This window comes from Ictidomys tridecemlineatus, chromosome 10, assembly GCF_052094955.1.
Source record: "Ictidomys tridecemlineatus isolate mIctTri1 chromosome 10, mIctTri1.hap1, whole genome shotgun sequence".
Classification (NCBI taxonomy): Eukaryota; Metazoa; Chordata; class Mammalia; order Rodentia; family Sciuridae; genus Ictidomys; species Ictidomys tridecemlineatus.
Window position 1 is genome coordinate 7533519 of NC_135486.1, and position 21193 is coordinate 7554711.

A 21193-nucleotide genomic window follows, 5' to 3' on the forward strand; every position below is an offset into this window, starting at 1 on the left:
TCAAACCCACAATCCTCCTGCCCTAGCCTCCTGAGCCACTGGGATTACAGGCATGTGTCACCACACCCAGCAATTTTTGCTTTTTTTATTGTTGTCAAATGTATCAGTCTTATTACATTTAGAATTTCAAGACAGAATTCAAAAGCCTTCCCCTATATCAAGTTACAGAAAAATTCACATAGATTTTTTTTTCTACTATGTATGTGGTCTGTTTATCTTTGTGTATTGTGTGAAATATGAGCCAAGTTTTGTCTTTTTCTAAATGGTCAACTAGTAGTGTGAGGTAGTCTATAACTCAAGGTAGCATCTTTATTATGTATTAGATTTCTGTATGTATTTGCTTTTGTACCTTTGTATTTGACAATGTACTCCACTGTTTTCTGTAATGGTTTATTTATTAAGGCTTTACAATATATCCTTACATGTGATAGGCCTAGTTTCCAGTGGTTTCCAGCTTTCTTGCTTGTTTACATGTGACTCCCACCACCACCACCCTGCAGTGCTGGGCTATGCATGCTGAGCAGGTTCTCTTGTACCTGAACTCTTTTTGCATGTTTATTTTCCCAGATGATCTTTAATATCACCTTATCCAACTCTAAGAAAAAACTTATTTATTTATATATTTATGGAATCATATTAATCTATAAGTTAAGAACAGTCCTATATATGATGTCATATCAAAGAACAAGATTTCATTTCTTTAACTATTTTGAATCACTCAGGAATGTTCTATCGTTTTCTTCATGTAGGTTTTACAGATTTCTTTTTTAAGTAGATTTGGGTTTTTTTTTCCCCTCTCCTATTTAGTTTTTCTCCTCCACTATATCTTCTAACTGGTTATCATTAATTTATATGAAAGTTACTTACTGAATTTCTTATTGAGTTACTTCTACCATTTTTTTTTTAAACTGGGAATTGAACCCTGGCACAGTGGCGCATGCCTGTAATCCCAGTGGCTCCGGAGTATGAGGAAAGAGGATCAGGAGTTCACAGCCAACTTCAGCAACTTAGTGAGGCCCTAAGCAATTCAGTGAGACTATCTCTAAATAAAATACAAAATAGGGCTGGGGATGTGGCTCAGTGGTCTAGAGCCCCTGAGTTCAATCTCCAAAACCAAAAAAAGAAACTGGAAATTGAACCCAAGCACACTTTATCACTGAGCTATATCCCTAGCCCTTTTTGTTTTGTTTTGTTTTGGGAGACAGTCTTGCTAAATTGCCCAGATTGGCCTGATCTTGTGGTCTTCCTGCTTTAACCTCCTGAGTAGCATCATCAGCATATACCCTGTTCTTGATTCTTTAGAGTGTTCTTGGCATCCTGTCTTATTGTGTGCATATTAATAGTTTATATTTCTTATTTTTCAGTCATAAGTTGATTTTTTTTAAAGTTCTTCTTTAATCATAACTTTTTCTTAGATCAGAACACTATTAACCATAAGGAAATTCTGCAGTCTCTTCTAGTTTTGAGCTTGCCTTTCAAGGGAATTTGATACATACCATAATGAAATTGCAGTGTATTAGTCCACATAGGTGTAAAACAAGGATCACCATTTGGAGGTTAACACTTATGACACATTTAAATTACTTCTGAACTTTATCAGATTTATCCTTAATTTCCTTCTGTTTTATTAAACCTAGCCTAATGCATACAGTGTCATTCTTATTCAGAAACAAATTTTTAAATTGTCTTTAAACTCAGCAGCACAAAGTTCACCATATACTCCATTAGAAAAAGTCTAGGTGACTTTGCTTATTCACTCTGCTTGTTTTTAGCTTTGTTCATTTCTCAAATAGTATCTGCGTTCATCTGAAGAAACGGAAAGCAAACTATGATTACCATAATAGTGTGGGTCTTAAAATTCAATCTCCTCTAAACTCTTAGTTAAGAAAAAATTTTAATCATGTTTTCTTAACCTGTCATTTGGTTCAAGGATAGATTTCAGTGTTAGATTTGTCCTGATGATATATTACTAATATCTATTTCTTGTTGCTGAAAAAGAATTGGCATTTTAGTAGACTTTGTCTATCACCAGTATTATTTTTTTACTTTCTGCTCTTATTTTATGCCAAATATATTTTTACACAAATTTTCATGCCTTCCTGCTATGTCATGTTTTTGTTAAATAATTATTAGTATCATAGTGGTTTATTCATAAACTTTAAACCTGGTGATATTTCAGTAACATTTGGTTTTTAATCAATGTGTTGGGAAAAGGAAAAAAATCTTACTCTTTGACAAGAGCTTAAAAGAATGTTAAGACACTTTACAAAGATACATGATACCATACTTGTACTTAAAGAGAGGACATCAGAAAATAAAAAAGGGGAAAGGAAGATTCAGCCATGGCTAAAGTTGTGCTTGATATGAAGCCAACACACTAGGAACTAGACTCCAAACAGTTCTCGATGTTGTAGCCCTCTACCCACTCCCAACACAGGGAAGCCAGATAAAACAGTGCTGTCCATTAAATTTAAATTCCAGAAAAACAACAAATAATTTTTAGTATAAGTATGTGCTGTATTTTTATTTGCTAAATCTGGCAACCCTACTACAAAGAATAAAATGCAGCCATTCTACTTATTGTTGCCTGACTAAGCAGCCTTAGCTAATATTTATTTCCTGAACCTTGGAAAGTATTTCACAGAGATCATTTGAAAACTTGAGCTATTAAAAGGTATAACTGACCTAATGGCCCTTAACTGTTTCATTTTGAGATTTGCGTTTTTTCTAATGTGTTTGAGGAAAACGACCAAATATTCAAATTATTGTTATAGCCTTATATATCCTGCTAAATAGTCGGTTGACTTTGATGAGGATGAAAATAACCCAATCTCAAGAGAAACCTTGGTCTGCCTCAGGCAGCACAGGGGGAACCAGCTCCCGGCCAATCCTGCTGGACCAGCAGACATTCCAGGTAGCCCCGTCTGGAGGGATGGAGCAGTGGCCGCTACCTTTTATGCTGCATCCTGCCCTTAGTCACACCCTGAGGAGTACACTCAGGAGGGCCTGGAATCTGTGGCTTCCTGCACCTCCATCTTACAGTTCCCTAGACTTGAGTAAAGATAAATCCTGGCAGTTTGTAGTTCTCATTAGAATATGTATCAGGGTAGTGTGGTCCTCAGAGGTTGGTCTCCTGCTCTCCTAATATTCATGTTGCAGAATTGTAGGCAGCCTCATTCTTTTTTTAAAACTGACCCCTTAGTATTTCTACCCTAAATACTGCTCTTTATCAACTAATCTTCCTCTGAAAGCTTTTCCTGACTCTTTATGTACCTCTGGACATTTGTGGAATTTTAATTGGATATAGTTAATTTGGCTTATTTTGATCTTTAAGGGAAAATGTCATTTTTCTTAAATTGTTTAAGTTACAAGTGATTATTTTTGTAAAATTTTGATTGTGATCTCTATACTTTATTTTTAAACCTTACTTCAGATATTGTTTTAAACTTACATTCCATTGTGGAATAGTATTGCCATATAACCCTGAAGAAAAATTAAATCAAATGTGCTCATAAGTTTTCTTTCTTTTCTTTTCTTCCCCCGCCCCCTTTCTTTCTTACCTAACTTTGAACAGGTAATGGAGAGTGAAGAGTTCATGTTACTTCCAGCCAATCAACTCATTGATATCATCTCTAGTGATGAGCTGAATGTTCGCAGTGAAGAGCAAGTGTTCAATGCAGTGATGGCGTGGGTCAAGTACAGTATTCAGGAAAGACGCCCTCAGTTGCCCCAGGTAATACTAGAAACACTTCTCTAAACTGCTTTGTACCAAAAGAAACAGTATGCACTTGTCTTGCAAAAATGAAACCCTTGTATTAGACTCCAAGACAGTTTACCTGTTTCCAAGGAAGTGTTTAGAAGCATTTGAGTGCTTATCATAGTGAACTTTTTACTTCTTTGCTTCCCTTCTATTTTGGACTCTACTTTTGAGCTATAGCACAATTCAAAAATCTAAATTATATAAAATGAACAAAAAGCAAGGATGCTTTTCCGATAGCTTAGAAATCCTATTATACCTTGAATAATAAATGGATAAATTGGGGCAGGAATGATCTCTTGTTATGAATATACAGTAGTTCCCTTTTATCTGCAGGGGATACAATTCAAGATCAGCTAGATGCCTGAAACCTTCAAACCCTATGTATACTAATTTTTTTTCCTATACATTGCATACCTGTGGTGAAGTTAAATTTATAAATTAGGCAATGTAGAAGATCAACAACAATAGTAACAATTACAGCAATATACTGTGATAATAGTTATTTAAAACTTACATTGAATTGTTTATTTCTGGAACTTTCCATTTAAAATTTTCTGCCAAGGTTGACTACCAGTAACTGAAACCACTGAAAGTGAAATTGCAGATAACAGGGGACTATTATATTCTTTAGTAATTAACAGAATATTTTTTCAGATTGTGAGTGAATTTGAATACAGTTACAGAAGAGCTTATAACATTGTTAAAACTTAAAGTAACATTCTAAAGTGATGTTAGTGTTATTTCAGTCATTTCACATTACTGACTTGTTAGTTAGAATAAGTCATTTAGTTTTAGTGTTTGTGCCTGTCATCCTTCTTCCTTGTTTATCATGTTCAACTAGCTACCATAATACTTGGAAGCAGAGTAGGGGAGCATGGGTCTTGTATTTCTTTGACAATATTATGGGTAGACTTCATGCCTTTAGTATTAATAGTATTTCTTATCTCATAGGTGCTACAACATGTCCGTTTGCCCTTGCTTAGTCCCAAGTTCCTGGTGGGCACAGTAGGCTCTGATCCTCTCATTAAAAGTGATGAAGAATGCAGGTATGAGTGGCCCTAGAGGAGAAAAATAAACATAATGTTTTCTTTTAATCTCCTATTGCTTCTAAAATGTTATATTTCTTAGTGCTGAAACCGGGGCGGTATTTAACAGGTTTTTCTTCTGGGCTAGGGTCAAGAGGAAGAGAATGAAGAAGAGAGGACTGAGCCTCCAGTATTCCATTCCGTTAGTTTTTTATGTGTGGTGCTTATTGGTGTAGAAGTGGCAATAAAGAGGTAGATTTCTAAGATTTTAATGCTAGCTTGACTTTGAAGAGGCAATCTCTGCTTTTTTCTCTTGAGATAAAGTGGACAATGCTGTTGACTCTGTGTTAGTAAGCACTCTTTCATTCCATCACATACGTCTTGTTGGGAAATAGGACCAGACTTGCTTTCTAAACTGTGGACAGAGTTAAAAGAGTTAAAGACCAACTCCTAAAGTAACTTTGGAAAGATTTCCACTGGAGCTAGTTTCCAAATGTTTTTTGACTAAAACATAACAAAACAAAAAACTATTTTACTAGACTGTCTCTGTAACAGACACAAAATTTAACAAATTAATTTTCCAGTTTGAAATATCTTAAGATTTAGGTTCAAGTCTGAAACCATTAAAAATGAAATCATTTTAAAAAATTTTTTTCCAATTATGAAGAATGTTCTAAATATAAAGGTGAAAGAACAAGTCAGTACTCCTTAAAACTGCACTCATCTCTGTGCCTCTCTTGCTGATGAAAGAAATTTGGGATTAATCCTAATTCTATAACAGAGGTAGGACATGCAGATTCACTGCATTTCTTCTATAATCCAAGGCCTGTTGTTTAACAGGAGATGCTACAGGGGATTTTAAGATATCTTTTAAATTTTAATTTTAATTAATTCCCCTAAATATTTGCAATAGCAAAAAAGGAAACCATATGAATTATATGCACTGAAATCTGAAGAAACAAAACACTGATAACTCTCCTCCTTTATTAAGCATAATCAGATCATTTTAATTCTGATGTAGAAATTTAATGATACTTGTGAAGTTACTTTTAAAAGAGCCTTCCTGATAGGTTAAGACCTCACAATTTATTAATTTTGTGACCTTGAGCAAGTTACTTTAACCTCTCTGTGCTACAGTTTCTTCATCCAGGAAGTAGGTTAATAATAGTGCCTATTCCATAGGGCTGCTATAAAGATTAAATGAGTTAATATATATGAAGCATGTAAAATAGGGAGCAGCATGTTACTATATTGTTGTTACTATTAATTTTGCATTGGCTTTCTAAGTATTAGCCCTGTAGTGCTCTTTCTAGGAACCCTTGACTAACATAAAAACTGGCAATTAGGAGATCAAAGTCTTTCAAGTATGGAGCTTGAAAAAACTTTTGGTTTTTGGGGTGTTTTTTTTTTTTTTTTTTTTTTTTGTTTGGTGTTTTAGTGACAGGGATTGAACCCAGAGGGACTTTACCACTTAGTCATATCCCCAGCCTTTTTTATTTTTTCATTTTGAGACAGGGTCTGGCTAAGTTGCTTAGGTCCTTGCTAAGTTGCGGAGGCTGACTTTGAACCTAGATCCTCCTGCCTTAGCCTCCTAAGTCTCTGGGATTACAGGCATGCACTGTTGCTCCTGGCCTTTTTGTTGTGTCAATTTTTGTTTTTAGAATAGATAACTCAGAAGGAGCTTTAACAAAAGCTTATGTTGGAAAGTGCATTATTGAGTGATTCCTGGGACTGGTCTGACAGGAATAAATTAACTCTTTGTAACATAAATAATAAGAGAAATCAAAATATAGAGTATTTTAGGCAACACTTTAGTTAAGGAAGAAGAGAGGAACAGAATTTGCAATAAGAAGGCACTGTATTACATGAAGGACTCAAGTGAAACAAGTACATACACTGACAGTTTGTTTTAGAGTACTGTATTCACAAGCATAATTATCAGGTTCTTAAAGCAACTTAATTAGAATAAATTTTTATTCATCTCACTGTGCTTGTTAAGATTAAATTATTCATATGATACCAGATAATAAATTAGTATTAAGTAACTCTAGACTATTTCTTTTTAGCAATCCAATATTTGACCCAGTTCTGTTACCTTAATTAATATAGCAAGTATCTAGTACCCCGGCTAATGTGCTGCTTTTCCAGTATTCTGCAGAATCTAATAAAACTCATTAGAAAGTAGTAACTATGCAAGCTGGTAATTGAGTTGTAATTTTTAGTTTTTCATAAGTTATTGTTGGCTGTAAGCATGTTGAGCTTTAGGCTAAATCTTCACTGAGATATTAAGTCATGATGGAAATCCGATGAATCCACAATTCATAGTGTGACTGGCATCACTGCTTCTATGTTTGTGCCAATTTAACATTGGCTGGCATTCATGATTTGATTTGATTTATGCTTGCTCCCTTTTGCCAATGTATATATTCCTAAACCATATTGGGACTTGAATGGCAATGTTATTTCTACATTAGAATAAAGGCAAAATCTTTTTTCTACAGAGACTTGGTGGATGAGGCTAAAAATTACCTCCTGTTGCCTCAAGAACGACCACTAATGCAAGGACCAAGGACAAGACCACGGAAACCTATCCGATGTGGAGAAGTACTCTTTGCAGGTTGGAATTTTAATATTCCCATAACTAAGTCAAATATTTTCCAATGTGACTTGAATAATTGTTTAGACACTTGTGATATCGACTGTACATATTAAGTCATCAGCTTAACTCTAAACCCATAATACAACAGTGGTAGTCTCCCAAAGAGTGATGTATTTTTACTGGGCATGGTGACACACACCTGTAATCCCAGCTACTTAGGAGGTAGACAGGATGATGGCAAGTTCAAGGCCAGCCTGGGCAACTTAGCTAGACCATGTCTCAAAAGAAAAAATAAAAAGGGCTGGGGCTATAGTTCAGGGGTAAAGAGCCCTGGGTTCAATCCCCAGTACTGAAGAAAAGAAAGAGTGCTCTATTTTTATACTTCTAAAAATATCCTGCAGGTATGTTTCGTTAAAATGAGTCATATGCAGGCTGGGGTTGTGGCTCAGAGGTAAAGCGCTTGCCTAGCATGCATGAAGCATTGGGTTCAAACCTCAGCACCACACAAATAAAATATTGTGTCCACCTATAACCAAAAAACAAATATTAAAATTTTTTTAAAAAATGAGTCACATGCATTAATTTATATACCAGTGTGTGTGTATCAACTCATAATTTCATGGAGTTGCCAAACAACATCACCTTATATGTTATATGACACAGACCCTTTCTTGGCTCTGGTATCCTACATTGAGCTCAAGACAGCATGCTATATTATTTTACTCCTTCTATCTGCCCCTGTCTTTGAGATCTTCCAATTTCATGTGCTTCAGTTCTGCCCTGCAGTCAGCTCCCTTACCCACCTGAATAACACGGAATAACAGCTTTCTTACTATCTATTACAACTTCTTTCATGTTGAGTATCCTTTATCGAAAATCAAAAAATGCTCCAAAGTTATGTCCGGACTCAAACTATTTTGTATTTTGGAGCACTTTCATATCTCAGATGTCCAGATTAAGGATGCTAAGCTGGTGATCTATGCAAATACTTCAAAATCTGAATCACTTCTGGTCCCAAACATTTCATATAAGGGATGGATACTCAACCTGCACTCCAGAATTTTTTCAAATCCTGCTTCATCAAGCTGGCTGTAACTTATTATAGTCTTTTTTATTTAAGCTTCCAGATTTCAGTAATTCCGTGCTCTTAGATATGGCCATTGTCTGGTTCTGCTCTTCCATTTTGATACATGAAGTGATCTCTTCTTTTCATCAGAGAATTTTATGCAGTCTTTAGGGTACAATACCCTTTCCTTCCTTCCTTCCCCCTCCCCCTTGGCACTGGAGATTGAACCCAGGGGCTCTATTCCACTGAGCTACATCCCCAGCTTTTTTTATTTTTTATTTTTAGACCGAGTTTTGCTGAGTTGCTGAGCCTGACCTTGAACTTTTGATCCTTCTGCCCAGATTCTGGGATTATAATTGTACACTACAGACTGGGTGACAAGTTTTCTATTTGTGACTCTCCCTAATAAAATCTCAGTTGCCTCTTTTGATTACATCATGATGATTTTCTTTTTGTACCGTGGATTGAACTCAGAGGTGCTTAACCACTGAGTTACATCCCCAGCCCTTTTTGTATTTTATTTAGAGACAGGGTCTCACTGAGCTGCTTAGGGCCTCACTAAGTTGCTGAAGCTGGCTTTGAACTCGCAATCCTCCTGTGTCAGCCTCTTGAGGCACTGGGATTACAGGTGTGTGCCACCATGCCTGGCTACATCATGATGTTGATGAAGCTACACCCGCTTCACCTTCTTCAGAAGCCTGTTAAATTGGATCTGTTTCATGGTCTCATTGTTGGTTATTGCTGATTTGGTGTCTGGTTCCTCCACTGTATTATCATTAAGTACTGAGGTCAAGGACCATTTCTAATTCATTCTCATAGTTTCCAGATTGCATTTTGGACTTGTCAGAGTAGGCACTCACTGAAGAATAACTGAACATGAGGAACTCTAGTAAGAAATTAGCCCTGATCCTTCAAAAGTATTGGAAAAAGAAAAACCAAAGTCACATTCTAGCAGCAGTAGTAATTTATGAATTCACTTATATATGAAAGATGGCCTGTTTTTGTAGGTTTGTGGGGTTTTTTTCAGTGCTGCAGTCAGATAACCTACTTTAAAAAAAAACATTTTTTTCTCACTATATAAGTAAATGTGCAAGTAGTATAGAAATTTTGATTAGCACAGAAAATATAAAGCAGGAAAATAAAATCATCTGTCACCTTTCTTACACTAGTCAGGTTTCATTTGTAGAGAAGAGCCATTAGGTCTTTTCCTTTACCACCAGTATGGGTTTTCTGAACTCTATTTTTTTTTTAATACTGGAGATTAAACCCAGGGGTGCTTTATCACTGAGCTACAACTCCATCCCTTTTTGTTTTTTGAGACCAGATCTTGTCGTGTTGCTAAGGGTCTTCTTGCTAAGTTGCCCAGGCTGGCCTCAAACTTTGCAGTCTTCTGAGACACTGGAGTTACAGGTGTACACCACCAAGCTCAGCCTGAACTCTTTTTTTTTGGTACCAGGGACTGAACCCAGGAAGCCACATCCCCAGCCTTTTTTATATTTATATTTTATTTAGAGACAGGGTCTCTCTAAGTTGCTGAGACTGGCTTGGAACTCGTGAACCTCCTGCCTCAGCCTTCCAAGCCACTGGGATTACACGTGTGTGTCACGCCCAGCTCAACTCTGTTCTTGACCAACACTGTTCACCAACATAATTTAGATCTGGACCCATATGTCTATAATGTTCAGTTTGGGTTTTTATTTTTATTTTTTTAATCTTTGAAATGCCAAGTCACTAATTTTCACATATCCTTGGAAAGTGGAATCCATCTTTCTTCATCACTCTGTGGAAATAAACACTGGAAGCCTAAGAGCAGATGTGTAATCTCAGTAGTTTTTGACTCAGGAGCCTTTTACATCCTATTGATATCTTTGTTTCTGGCTTTTCCTCTTATTTTCTCCTAGTCTTATTGACATCTGTCAATTTTCAATTGCCTTCTTTAACACTTTTTGACCAAATCTTTCTGAAGTGCTTCTTGTTAGTCAACATCTCATATGTATAAAACTGTTTATCCCCTTTCCCCAGTGTTTTTTCTTTAGTATGCTGCTTAACACAAATTGAGAGTTCCAAGAGAGGGACTTGGATTTTGCTAGCTACAGTGTATAAGTCTCCTTGGGCTACCATAACAAAGTGTCATAGCCTAGGTGTCTTAAATATAGAAATTTATTTTCTCACAGTTCTTGAAACTGGAAGTCTAAAAGCAAAGTGTGGGCAGGGTTGGCTTCTGCTGAGGCCTCTCTCTTCAGCTTGCAGAGGGTGTCTTCTGTCTCCTTTTCACATGGCCTTTTCTCTGTGTGCAAAGGTAAAAAGAGAACTCTGATGTCCCTTCCTCCTACGTGTACACCAGTCCTAGCAGATAAAGGACTCACTCACATGACCTCATTTAACCTCAGTAACTTCCTGAAAGGCCCTGTGTCCAAATACAGTGGTCATGGGGCTTTGGCATCCACTTGTGAATTTCGAAGGACAGTCCGTAACACCAGTTATGACATCAGTTGCTGCCTTGGAAATCATAATGCACAGATGAATTGCCACAAGGCAGTGGAATTTAACAAACATTTTCTTGCTTTCCTAAGTCACATGAAAGATTTAAATTTGGTTTCCTAAAGGCCTATTTTTCCCTTTGGTATTGAACATCACCATTTATGAAATATTTATTTGGTTTGGAGCAGTATAAAGCAGTGAACAGCTGTTAGGCTATTTGATAGGTCTCAAGTATTGTAAACCCTCGAATTTCCAGTCTGACTTTATTTTAGAGTTAAGAATGCTTTCCCTGATACTGAAATTCCTGGTATATATTTAGTTACAGAACTCAAACTTAAAAAATTGCTATTCAGAAAACTTTCTGTGATTTAGTATTAGTTGTATATTCTGATTTAAATGAAAGCATAATAAAGTAAAATTTGTATATCACATTGCAATTTGAACTTTAAAAAGTGAATTTTTAGATTTATCTTGAAGATGACTAGGAACATTATTGCCCTAGTAATCTGACTCAGGAATTTACCCGAGACCCTAAGAAACAAGTCATTTTCAAAGGTTTAGAGGTTACAATACCATGACACTTTATTTTTTAAGAATCCAGCTCTTATTTTGGATTGAAATAGAGATGATTTAAAAGAAAAACATGTTAAGCTAGGCATAGTGATACACGCCGACAATCTCAGAACCTCAGGAGACTAAGGCAAGAGGATCATAACCAACCTCAGCAACTTAGTGAGGCCCTGAGCAACTTAATAAAACCCTGACTCAAAAAGTAAAGAAGGGGGCTGGGGCTGGGGCTGTAGCTCAATGGCAGAGGCACTGGGTTTGATCCTTAGCACCACATAAAAATAAACAAAATAAAGGCATTCTGTCCATCTACAACTCCAAAACAAAATTAGTTGTTAAAAAAAAAGTACAGGATGTGATTCAGTGGTAGAGCACCCCCAGGTTCAATCCCTGGTTGAAAGGAAAAAAAAAAAAAGCAAATTAAGCTTACCTACCATAACTCTACCTTTTTTTAAGGGTCATTTAAAGGAGCTTCACGGAACTCAGTTTGAAAGTGTTATTTTGAACACTACCTACTCTATTAATATGTTCAGTCTGCCATAACAAAATACTGGGTAATTTAAACAAAAATAAATTTATTTTCTTACAGTTGTAAAGTGGAAATCCATGACCAAGGTCCAAGCCAACTGTCCTATGGCTGTAATCTACATTTTAATCTGCTTTTAGACACATTTGTTAGTCCATGCTTTAGGTCCCAGTGAGTCTAGCAGGGATATATTCTGCCTTTAGGACAGGTACTCTCTTAACCTTCTCTTTCCTTCCCAGTTGGTGGTTGGTGCAGTGGAGATGCCATTTCCAGTGTTGAACGATATGATCCTCAGACCAATGAATGGCGAATGGTAGCTTCAATGAGCAAAAGGCGATGTGGAGTTGGGGTCAGTGTTCTTGATGACCTATTATATGCAGTAGGAGGCCACGATGGATCCTCTTACCTAAATAGTGTTGAAAGGTGAGTGAGGCTAATTTTAAATATTTTCATTTTAGATGTCAATCCAGATGTGACTTCTTTACTATTTCACTATGGCACCAGTTAGCAACCTAGACCACTTAGCATGACATACAAGACCTTTATGAACTCACTTCCCCCTGCTTGCCCAGCTTCTCATTGTCATCGCTGTTCTCTGCACATGCTACTGCAGACCCAGCAAGTTCCCTGCAGTCCTTTGGGTGTGCTGTGTTTTTCATACCTTTTCCCTACAAGTAGGCATGCTCTTCTTTCTTCCCTAGAATATCTCTGTCCCTTAAGGACTTAGAAATCCTTCAAAAACTCAAGTGTTTCTTTCTACATAAAAATTTCTCTAACTATACAGAAGAGTTATTCATTCCTCTGCTCCTCCATGAGTGTTTTAAACATGCGTGTACATATCACATCGTGCTGTAATTGTGTGTTGAAAGTCTGTTCCCTTTTCCACGTGCCACAATGCCTAGCACACCGAAAGCTGTCTTTGAGTAGCTTCTTGTTCTCACACACCTTTTTTCATTCTACCATGTTGATTTATTGTGGTTTTTTATATTTACATAATACATCTATGAAACCCTGTAGGATATATGAGCTGGGGCGAAATGGGACAGAGGACTCCGTTGAATGGGGCAGGTTGCAGGGAAGAACTCTTAAAAATAAATTTTTTAAATAAAAAATAAAAGAAATCAGAGTAGAAAAAATTGAATATTTGTATTAACTTAACAGTTAAGCCTGTCAGGTCAAAATATATAGAATGTAATACAAAAGCAAAGGTAAATGAATGTTAGCTTATATTAATTCATACAACTTGTTACCTGCATTTGAAAATAAGACAGATGAAAAATGAACCCTGTGTTTAAATCAAGAAGGTATACAACAAAGAGCAACAAAACAGAAAGAAACAAAATAATGAGAAAATATTAACAAAATTGAAAAAATTAAAATTGAGAGAATTAGGGCTGGGGTTGTGGCTCAGTGGGTTAGCACTTGCCTCACACATGTGAGGCACTGGGTTTGATCCTCAGCACCACATAGAAATAAATTAACTAAAGGTATTGTGTCCATCTACAACTAAAAATAACTTTTAAAAATTGAAATTACTATTGGCTGGGCATGGTGGCACACACCTGTAATCCCAGCAGTTTAGGATGCTGAGACAAGAGGATCGCAGGTTTAAAGCCAGCCTCAGCAATGGCTAGGCACTAAGTAATTCAGTGAGACCCTGTCTCTAAATAAAATACAAAATAGGGCTGGGGATATGGCTCAGTGGTTGAGTGTCCCTGAGTTCAAACCCTGGTACCAAAAAAATAAAATTAAATTGAGATAACTGTAAAAAAGAGCAATTTGATAGTTTTGGGTTTAGTTTATTTTGTTTTTGTGTTACTAGGGATGAAAGCAAGGGCCTTCAAGTTCTCTACCACTGAACTACACCTCCAGCCTAATATTTATTGTTTTTCATAGCAAAAATGTCAAACAGCCTAAGATTCAGTAAGAATTCCTACTGATGTTAGTAGGAATATGATTAAAAAATGGATGGCACATACTGTATAATAAAATAGTTCAGGGGCTGAGATTGTGGCTCAGTGGCAGAGCGCTTGCCTGGCACTTATGAGGTGCTGGGTTCAATCCTCAGCACCACGTAAAAATAAATAAAGGTATTTATAAAAAAAATAATTCAAAGGAAAAATTCTAGAGTTACATTAGCATAATAGATGTCAAAATTATTGAGAGAAAAAAATAGTGCTTACTATGTGGTATTAATATATATAATTTTATGTAAAAAAATGCTTGTGCATAAAGAAATACATATGTAGGTACTTATTTGCCTTTTTAAGAGCATTTTACTGGAAAGTCTTGAAGATATGTGCCAGTTCAAACTGGATAGAGAACAGATTTCAGGTGGAACTCCAGGGATTATAGCTTTATCAATAACATTCTGATTTTTCAAAAAAGAAAATATACTCATATGTAACTTGTTTAAGTAAAAATAAATTTCAGAATATAAAAATATAAATTATATTTTCAAATGCTTCAATTATTAATCCACCCATATTTTGGGGAAAGAATATATAAATCCTTTGTTTTGAAATATGTAAACATAGCCAAGCTTCCATTATGCAGTATAAGCTCTGCTCTTGATATGTTCCTTACAGATATGACCCCAAAACAAACCAATGGAGCAGTGATGTGGCCCCTACAAGCACCTGCAGGACCAGCGTGGGGGTGGCCGTCCTCGGAGGCTTCCTGTATGCTGTGGGGGGCCAGGATGGTGTGTCTTGCCTCAACATTGTTGAGAGGTAATTTTTTTTTAAAGTCACTTTCAATTAAAAAAAAGAAAAAAACAATTACAGCTGAATTTAGGACACTGATAGATCCACTATTTAGTAGATTTCCCATACGTTTTCAGGAAAATGTTTAAGTCTGGAAAGATGAAAGACATAAAAAAGATTTTTAAATTTTATGTTTAATCAACAAATTAAAAAGTCCATGTTGAACAACATGATGTTTTAAAATATATATACCATGTAGAAGACCTAAGTCAAGCTGACTGACAGCGTATTACCCCAAATACTTACCATGTTTCATGGTGAATGTACTTAAAATCTCACAGCAGTTTTGAAGTATTTAGTATATTATTATGAACTGTAGTCACCATTATTGAACATTAAGTCTCTTGAACTTATTCCTGAAATTTTGCATCCTTTGACTGCATCTTCCCAATGCTCCCAACCCCTCACCCAGCCTAGTAGAGAATAGAGCACATTCTGCTTTCTGCTTCTGAGTTAGACTTTCTTTTAGATTTCACATACAAGTAAACTTGTATAAAATTTATTTTTCTTTGCCTGGTTTATTTCACATAATATAATGTCCTCCAAGTTCAACCATGTTGTCACAAATGACAAGACTTTTCTCTATTAAGAATAAATGCTTGGGCTGGGGATGTGGCTCAAGCGGTAGCGCGCTCGCCTGGCATGCGTGCGGCCCAGGTTCAATCCTCAGCACCACATACAGAGATGTTGTGACCACCGAAAACTAAAAAATAAATATTAAAAAAAAATTTAAAAAGAATAAATACTGGGTGCTGGGGTTGTGGCTCAAGTGGTAGCGCGCTCGCCTAGCATGCTTGAGGCACTGGGTTCGATTCTCAGCACCACATAAAAATAAAATAAAGATATTGTGTCCACCTAAAACTAAAAAATAAATATTAAAAAAAAAAGAAGAAGAAATCCTGGGGCTGGGGTTGTGGCTCAGAGGAAGAGCACTTGCCTAGCGTTCGTGAGGCACTGGTTCAATCCTCAGCACCACATAAAAATAAAATCAAGGTATGTGTCCACCTACAACTAAAAAATAAATATTAAAAAAAGGACAAATTGCTATTGCATGTGTGTGTGTATGATTTTTTTATACTATTGTAATTTAAATATCCAGTATATCTTAGTGTTATTTCAGACCTTATGGAAACAGCTTCACTCAGTAAGAACATGTACACATCCTGGTCTCTGTCACCATAGGTATGACCCAAAGGAGAACAAGTGGACTCGGGTAGCGTCAATGAGTACCAGAAGACTCGGCGTGGCCGTGGCCGTGTTGGGAGGGTTCTTGTATGCCGTAGGTGGCTCTGATGGGACATCTCCACTCAACACAGGTTAGTCCCTCCCAGAGGCCTTCTGGTTCCCCTCAAACAGCACATTTCCCTGAGGAGACTCCCCCTACAAAAACTATTGAAGGTCCAGGTTATGCTATAGTTTACTAGGAAAATGTTTTCTCTTCCTTCTAGGAAGATGCAGCTCTTAGCTCCTTCTGCATCCATACTCTTGTATACTTTCCTGAAGTGTTTCTTTCTCCCTCAGCTTCGCAAACTGATGAACATTTATAATGAATTAAAACTCCTTTCTGAAAAATTATTTTCACCTCCCCCCACCACAGTCTCCACCTCTCCAAAAAAAAAAAAAAAAAGAGAGAAAGAGAAAAGAATAATATTACAGTCTGAGAATAAATAAATAAAATTTTCGAACCACAAACTTTGTGTGTCATCCTTTCTGTTTAGAAGCAGTAGGCGTCTTTGCCTAAGGATATTGCCAGTGGCACTCTCTTCAGACCCCGATCACGATCATGTAGCTTGTCCTCTGTTGGGTGGCTTAAACTACAGGAGGCTATGAGCAAGGGAGGCTGTCTATGCCAAAATAATGAGTAGTGAATGGCATTTATGGCTCCTGTAGTCCGGTCCCCTCTGTAAAGGTCAGGAGAGCAAGGCTGAGGCTACCATTGCTAATTAATTATAGCCAAAACGAGAGCTGGAATGTCGTGACTCCAGCCCTTTCCACTCTAACACATCTGAGGACGCTAGTCTGACGAGAACAGATGTGGTTTTGTCCAAAGTCCACAAATCCTACTCAGAAGCAAGTATGAAATTGCTTCTTGGAAATAAGTGTTATCACTGTTTCAGGAAAACTTGCATGAGAGGAAGCAGTTGAGTGGTCACATCTTGGTCTTTCTTTTCCCTGCAGTGGAGCGCTACAATCCTCAGGAAAACAGATGGCACACCATAGCCCCTATGGGGACCCGGCGGAAACACCTGGGCTGTGCAGTGTATCAGGACATGATTTATGCCGTGGGAGGGAGAGATGACACCACAGAGCTCAGCAGTGCTGAGAGATACAACCCCAGAACGAACCAGTGGTCTCCGGTGGTGGCCATGACATCCCGCCGCAGTGGAGTAAGTGCCCAGCTGCCAGGAGATTGGAGCTGTGGAAACCAGGCACCAGGGGAGCACGGTGATAAGGGTGCGATGGTCTGTGAATCCACTCTGCTGCCACAGGGGGGGAGGTGACCTGCTGGTGCCTGCAGGTGTTAAGTCTTCAGCTGTGTCACCCGATGCTGTGGGGTGCTTTAAGACAAAATGATGCCTGCTGATTTTATACTAGAAAAAATTCTTTTGATTGCTTTCAACTCTAATAATTATCTTATATCCATTCATTTCTTTTATTAGACAATTAGTTTCTTCTGATTTACTTTGAATCAGGTCATTCTCTGGAAGGCATTTCCCTTTATTACTACTACCTTCTCTAACTTCAGATCTGTTAGAGCACAGTATTCTTACATAACATTTCTAGCTAGTAGTCCAAAAATTTACATACATTGTATGCAGATATTTAGGCAAAAATGTACCTGCCCCACCCCCCACTAGTCTCCATAGCTGGTTTGAATCAGTCCCACCCAGAAGAGAGGCCAGATCTGGCTGGCCCATGTCATGCTGTAAACCATTAATGACCTCTGGCTACATGCAGCTTCCAGAGTGGAGTACCCAATTCACCCACCCTGGAGCCAGATACAGTGGTGCATGCTTGCAATCCCAGCAACTTGAGAGGCTGAGGCGGAAGATTACAAGCTTGAGGCCAGCCTGGGCAACTTAGTAAGATCCTGTCTCAAAATAAAATAGCCCAGTTGTAGAGTAGAGTGCCCCTTGGTTTAGTTCCCAGCACCAAAAAAATAGAATTCATACATCCTGGAACATTTGGCTTACTGAAATGTAACCCACATGCAATGACCATGTCAGGAGTCCATCACTATAGGACGCAGCCATAAGAGAAAGGACTGGAGACTCCACAATCTGAGGATGAAATGAATGAATTCAAGTTTGCAGAGATCAAGGACCACAGTGGGAGGTGTCAACAAGTCAAAGCACTCACATGTGGCTTTTCATTACTGGTAACTCGACAGCTTCTTAGTCACATTCCTGTTATTTTCACTGCTATATCCTGTTGACCATATTTTCCCTCATTTAGCAAGCCTTTATTAAATGCTCGCTGTGCTGAGGAAGCGGGCTTCTCTTCGAGGAACTCCTAATTTAGGGAAGAAAATTGAAAGGTTTGCCACTGACTGTAATCAGCTGATGCAGCAGCCACAGTGGCGTGCTATTGGAGAGCACGGCTGGAGATGCCTCGGGTTGTGTGGAAATGCATCCGAGTGGGCAGGTAGTGAAGCACCCAGGGACAGTCCACATAGGCTGGGTCATGAAGAAAGAGTAAGGTTTTCCAGGAGGGACAGAAACACCAGTCAAGAAATGACATGTGCAAAACCACGGAGGTATAGAAATGTACTTAAAAAGACCAGCAGTTAATCCAGTATTTCTGCAGCATGAGTCATGAAGAGGAAGAAGGGGACAGTTTAGGAGGCTAGACATACAGTGGCCTACAATGGGTTCCTGAAAGGCCTGAGTCACATAGTAAGGACTTCAAACTTATTTTTAGGGGGGAGGGATGCTTAGAAAGTTTTTGTTTTAGGAGGCAGAGGTGGGAGGATTCCAAATTGGAGTCCAGCCTCAGCAACATAGCAAGACCCTGTCTCAAAACTAAATTTTAAAAAGGCCTGGAATGCAGTGGTTGGGTGCCCCCATTTCAGTCCGAAGCACTGTGAAAGGGAATCTTAGTAGCAGTGTAGAAAGTGCTTTAGAGCTGGCGGGTACCAGAGGAATTTAGCAGTTCAGGCCTTAGTGCTTGCTTCTAATGAATGTTTCTTCTAAAATTTAAGAAATATGTTTTGGATTCTCTAAATATTGTAATTGAATATATAATTTTATGGTTCCCATATTTCACAGATATTCATTGTTACTTTTTTCCTCTGTGTTCAAGTGAACCAGGATGTAAAACCATAAAGAACTAAAGAGATCAATGTAGAAGCGGGGCTGACGTCTCCCAGTAATTGTCTAGCTCTTCAGCAGCCACTATGCTCTCGTTCTGTAGGTGGGCCTGGCCGTGGTCAATGGACAACTTATGGCCGTGGGAGGTTTTGATGGCACAACCTACCTGAAGACCATCGAAGTGTTTGACCCCGATGCCAATACCTGGAGGTAAACCTAGGCTGTGTGCAGTTCTGCTCACTCTGACTCTGACTTGAAATCCTTGAAACTGGGATGGTCAGGGCTTTGAAAAATACCCGCTGTTGTACTCTAAAGAGGGCTGAAGCCCAGCATGGTGGCTCACATCTGTGATCCCAGTGGCTCCAGCAGGAGGCTGAGGCAGGAGGATCATGAGTTCAAAGCCAACCTCAGCAAAAAGCAAGGTGCTAAGCAACTCAGTGAGACACTGTCTCTAAATAAAATGCAAAATAGAGGATGGGGCTCAGTGGTTGAGTATACCTAAATTCAATTGCCAGTACACCCCGCCCCCCCCCCCCCGAAAAAAAAAAAATGAATCTGATAGAGGCCCTAAAATGCCAAATTGTCTTAGATATTATAAGAACTCAAATTTGTAAGAGTTAGTTCTCAAACTTAATAAAAAATATTTTTTAACTAAAATTCTAATTCTTCCAAGACCTGGGTATGGTAGTATATACCTGTGATCCCAATTAAGCAAGACCCTGTCTCAAAATTTAAAAAGGACCGGTGAAGTAGTTCAGTGTTAGAGCACCCCTGGGTTCAATCCCCAGCACCATAAAAAAATAAAATAAAATAAAATAGTCTTCCAAGAAATCAAATTCACCTTCCAAGCAATTAAGGGTTCTCTTCTCCACAAATTGAGCTTCCTTGCCTCAGCAAATTTTAAAGTTCCCAGCTCAGTGACTGAGGCAGAACATCAAACAGGGTGACGAGTGTGAACGTGAGGTCTCATCACACTCCGGGAGGTTCTCAGGTCCATCCTGAGAGACAAGCTGAACTCATCTCAGAGGCCATTCCCACTGGGTCCCAGTGAATCACTTCATAATGTAGAGCCTGCAACTAACCACCAAGTTTTTTCCTCTCCCCGTTGGATAACTAATACATTCACTGAGTTGTTCCCAGTCTTCACCTCGGGAATATCTTACAGATGTTTAAATAACTTGCTGTATCTGCATGGCTCTCGCAGCTCTGTGTGCCTAAAGTACTAAAGCCAGCCTGCGACACTGGAGTATTTTGTGCTCCAAAACCTCATGTTTTCACCACCCTGTTCATTGAAGATTTACTGAGTATTCCAGGCCCTGGGGATCCAAAGGTGAACAAAACAAAGTTCATTGCCCTCCTGGAGCCAGCCTGTGCTCACACCAGCTGGGCTCACAGGAGGTGGAAGAGCAGGTGAGCAGGAGAGCGGGGCATTCGGAAGCTAGGGAGGAGTCTGCCGCCAAGGGCCATTGAGGGCCTCACTGACAAGGAAACATTCTGGCAAAACCTACTACAAGTTAAAGGTTGCAGGTTTTCATGAATGGAAGCCTCCTTCTCCTGGGATTCTTCCATATAGAGTTTTATATTTTTTGTAAGAATTTATGAGTAAGAATAATTTGGAAAAATTGCCAAATTTACTTTTGCTACTTAATCAAGTGTAATCCAATTTATATAAGGACTTGCTGCACAGTAACCACCACTAGAGTTGTAACATGGTGATATCATATTCATGAAATTGTGGAGGGTCGTCTGTAGAGAGAATAATGTCTAAATTTTTGCAGTTATAGATGCCCAGCTTAAAACCAGTTTCACCTCCCTGCTAACTGAGGATCTGGCGTTGTCCATGAAAGTCTGTAGTGTTGAAGATGATCTTGTTCACCTCCTGGCTGCTAACACTCTTTGCTTGACTCTAGTTGTGTTCTCCACAGGATTTGAGAAGAGTCAAAAGAGTGCATGGAAGACAAAGAGATAAAAGGAAACCACTGAGGAAGGCTAGGCAGAGGGAATGGGATAGGAAAGTCAATGTAACAGGGCAAAGTTAGACACAAAGCTACAGGGCAGACAGAAGATTCTCTGTCATTGTTGGGTTTGTTTTTT

The 21193-nt window shown here is 38.3% G+C and overlaps 1 protein-coding gene across 8 annotated transcripts in view; it reads left to right on the plus strand.

Annotated features, from left to right (window-relative positions):
- Klhl20 (kelch like family member 20) overlaps positions 1-21193 on the plus strand; it is a 36013-nt gene that overhangs the window by 12733 nt on the left and 2087 nt on the right. For 6 of the 8 annotated variants that reach the window (XR_005730445.2, XM_078022330.1, XM_005319791.5 and 3 more), the window contains 8 exons: positions 3575-3733; positions 4712-4806; positions 7287-7402; positions 12264-12447; positions 14613-14756; positions 15972-16105; positions 16968-17176; positions 19203-19309. Coding sequence is in view for 6 of the 8 variants with exons in the window: in XM_078022330.1 (XP_077878456.1) it covers positions 3575-3733; positions 4712-4806; positions 7287-7402; positions 12264-12447; positions 14613-14756; positions 15972-16105; positions 16968-17176; positions 19203-19309 (1148 nt within the window). In the remaining 2 variants the exon portion in view is untranslated. Of the gene's footprint in view, positions 1-3574; positions 3734-4711; positions 4807-7286; positions 7403-12263; positions 12448-14612; positions 14757-15971; positions 16106-16237; positions 16482-16967; positions 18169-19202; positions 19310-21193 lie in introns of those variants that run through there. The other 2 variants (XR_013426362.1, XM_078022329.1) reach the window with 2 other exon arrangements.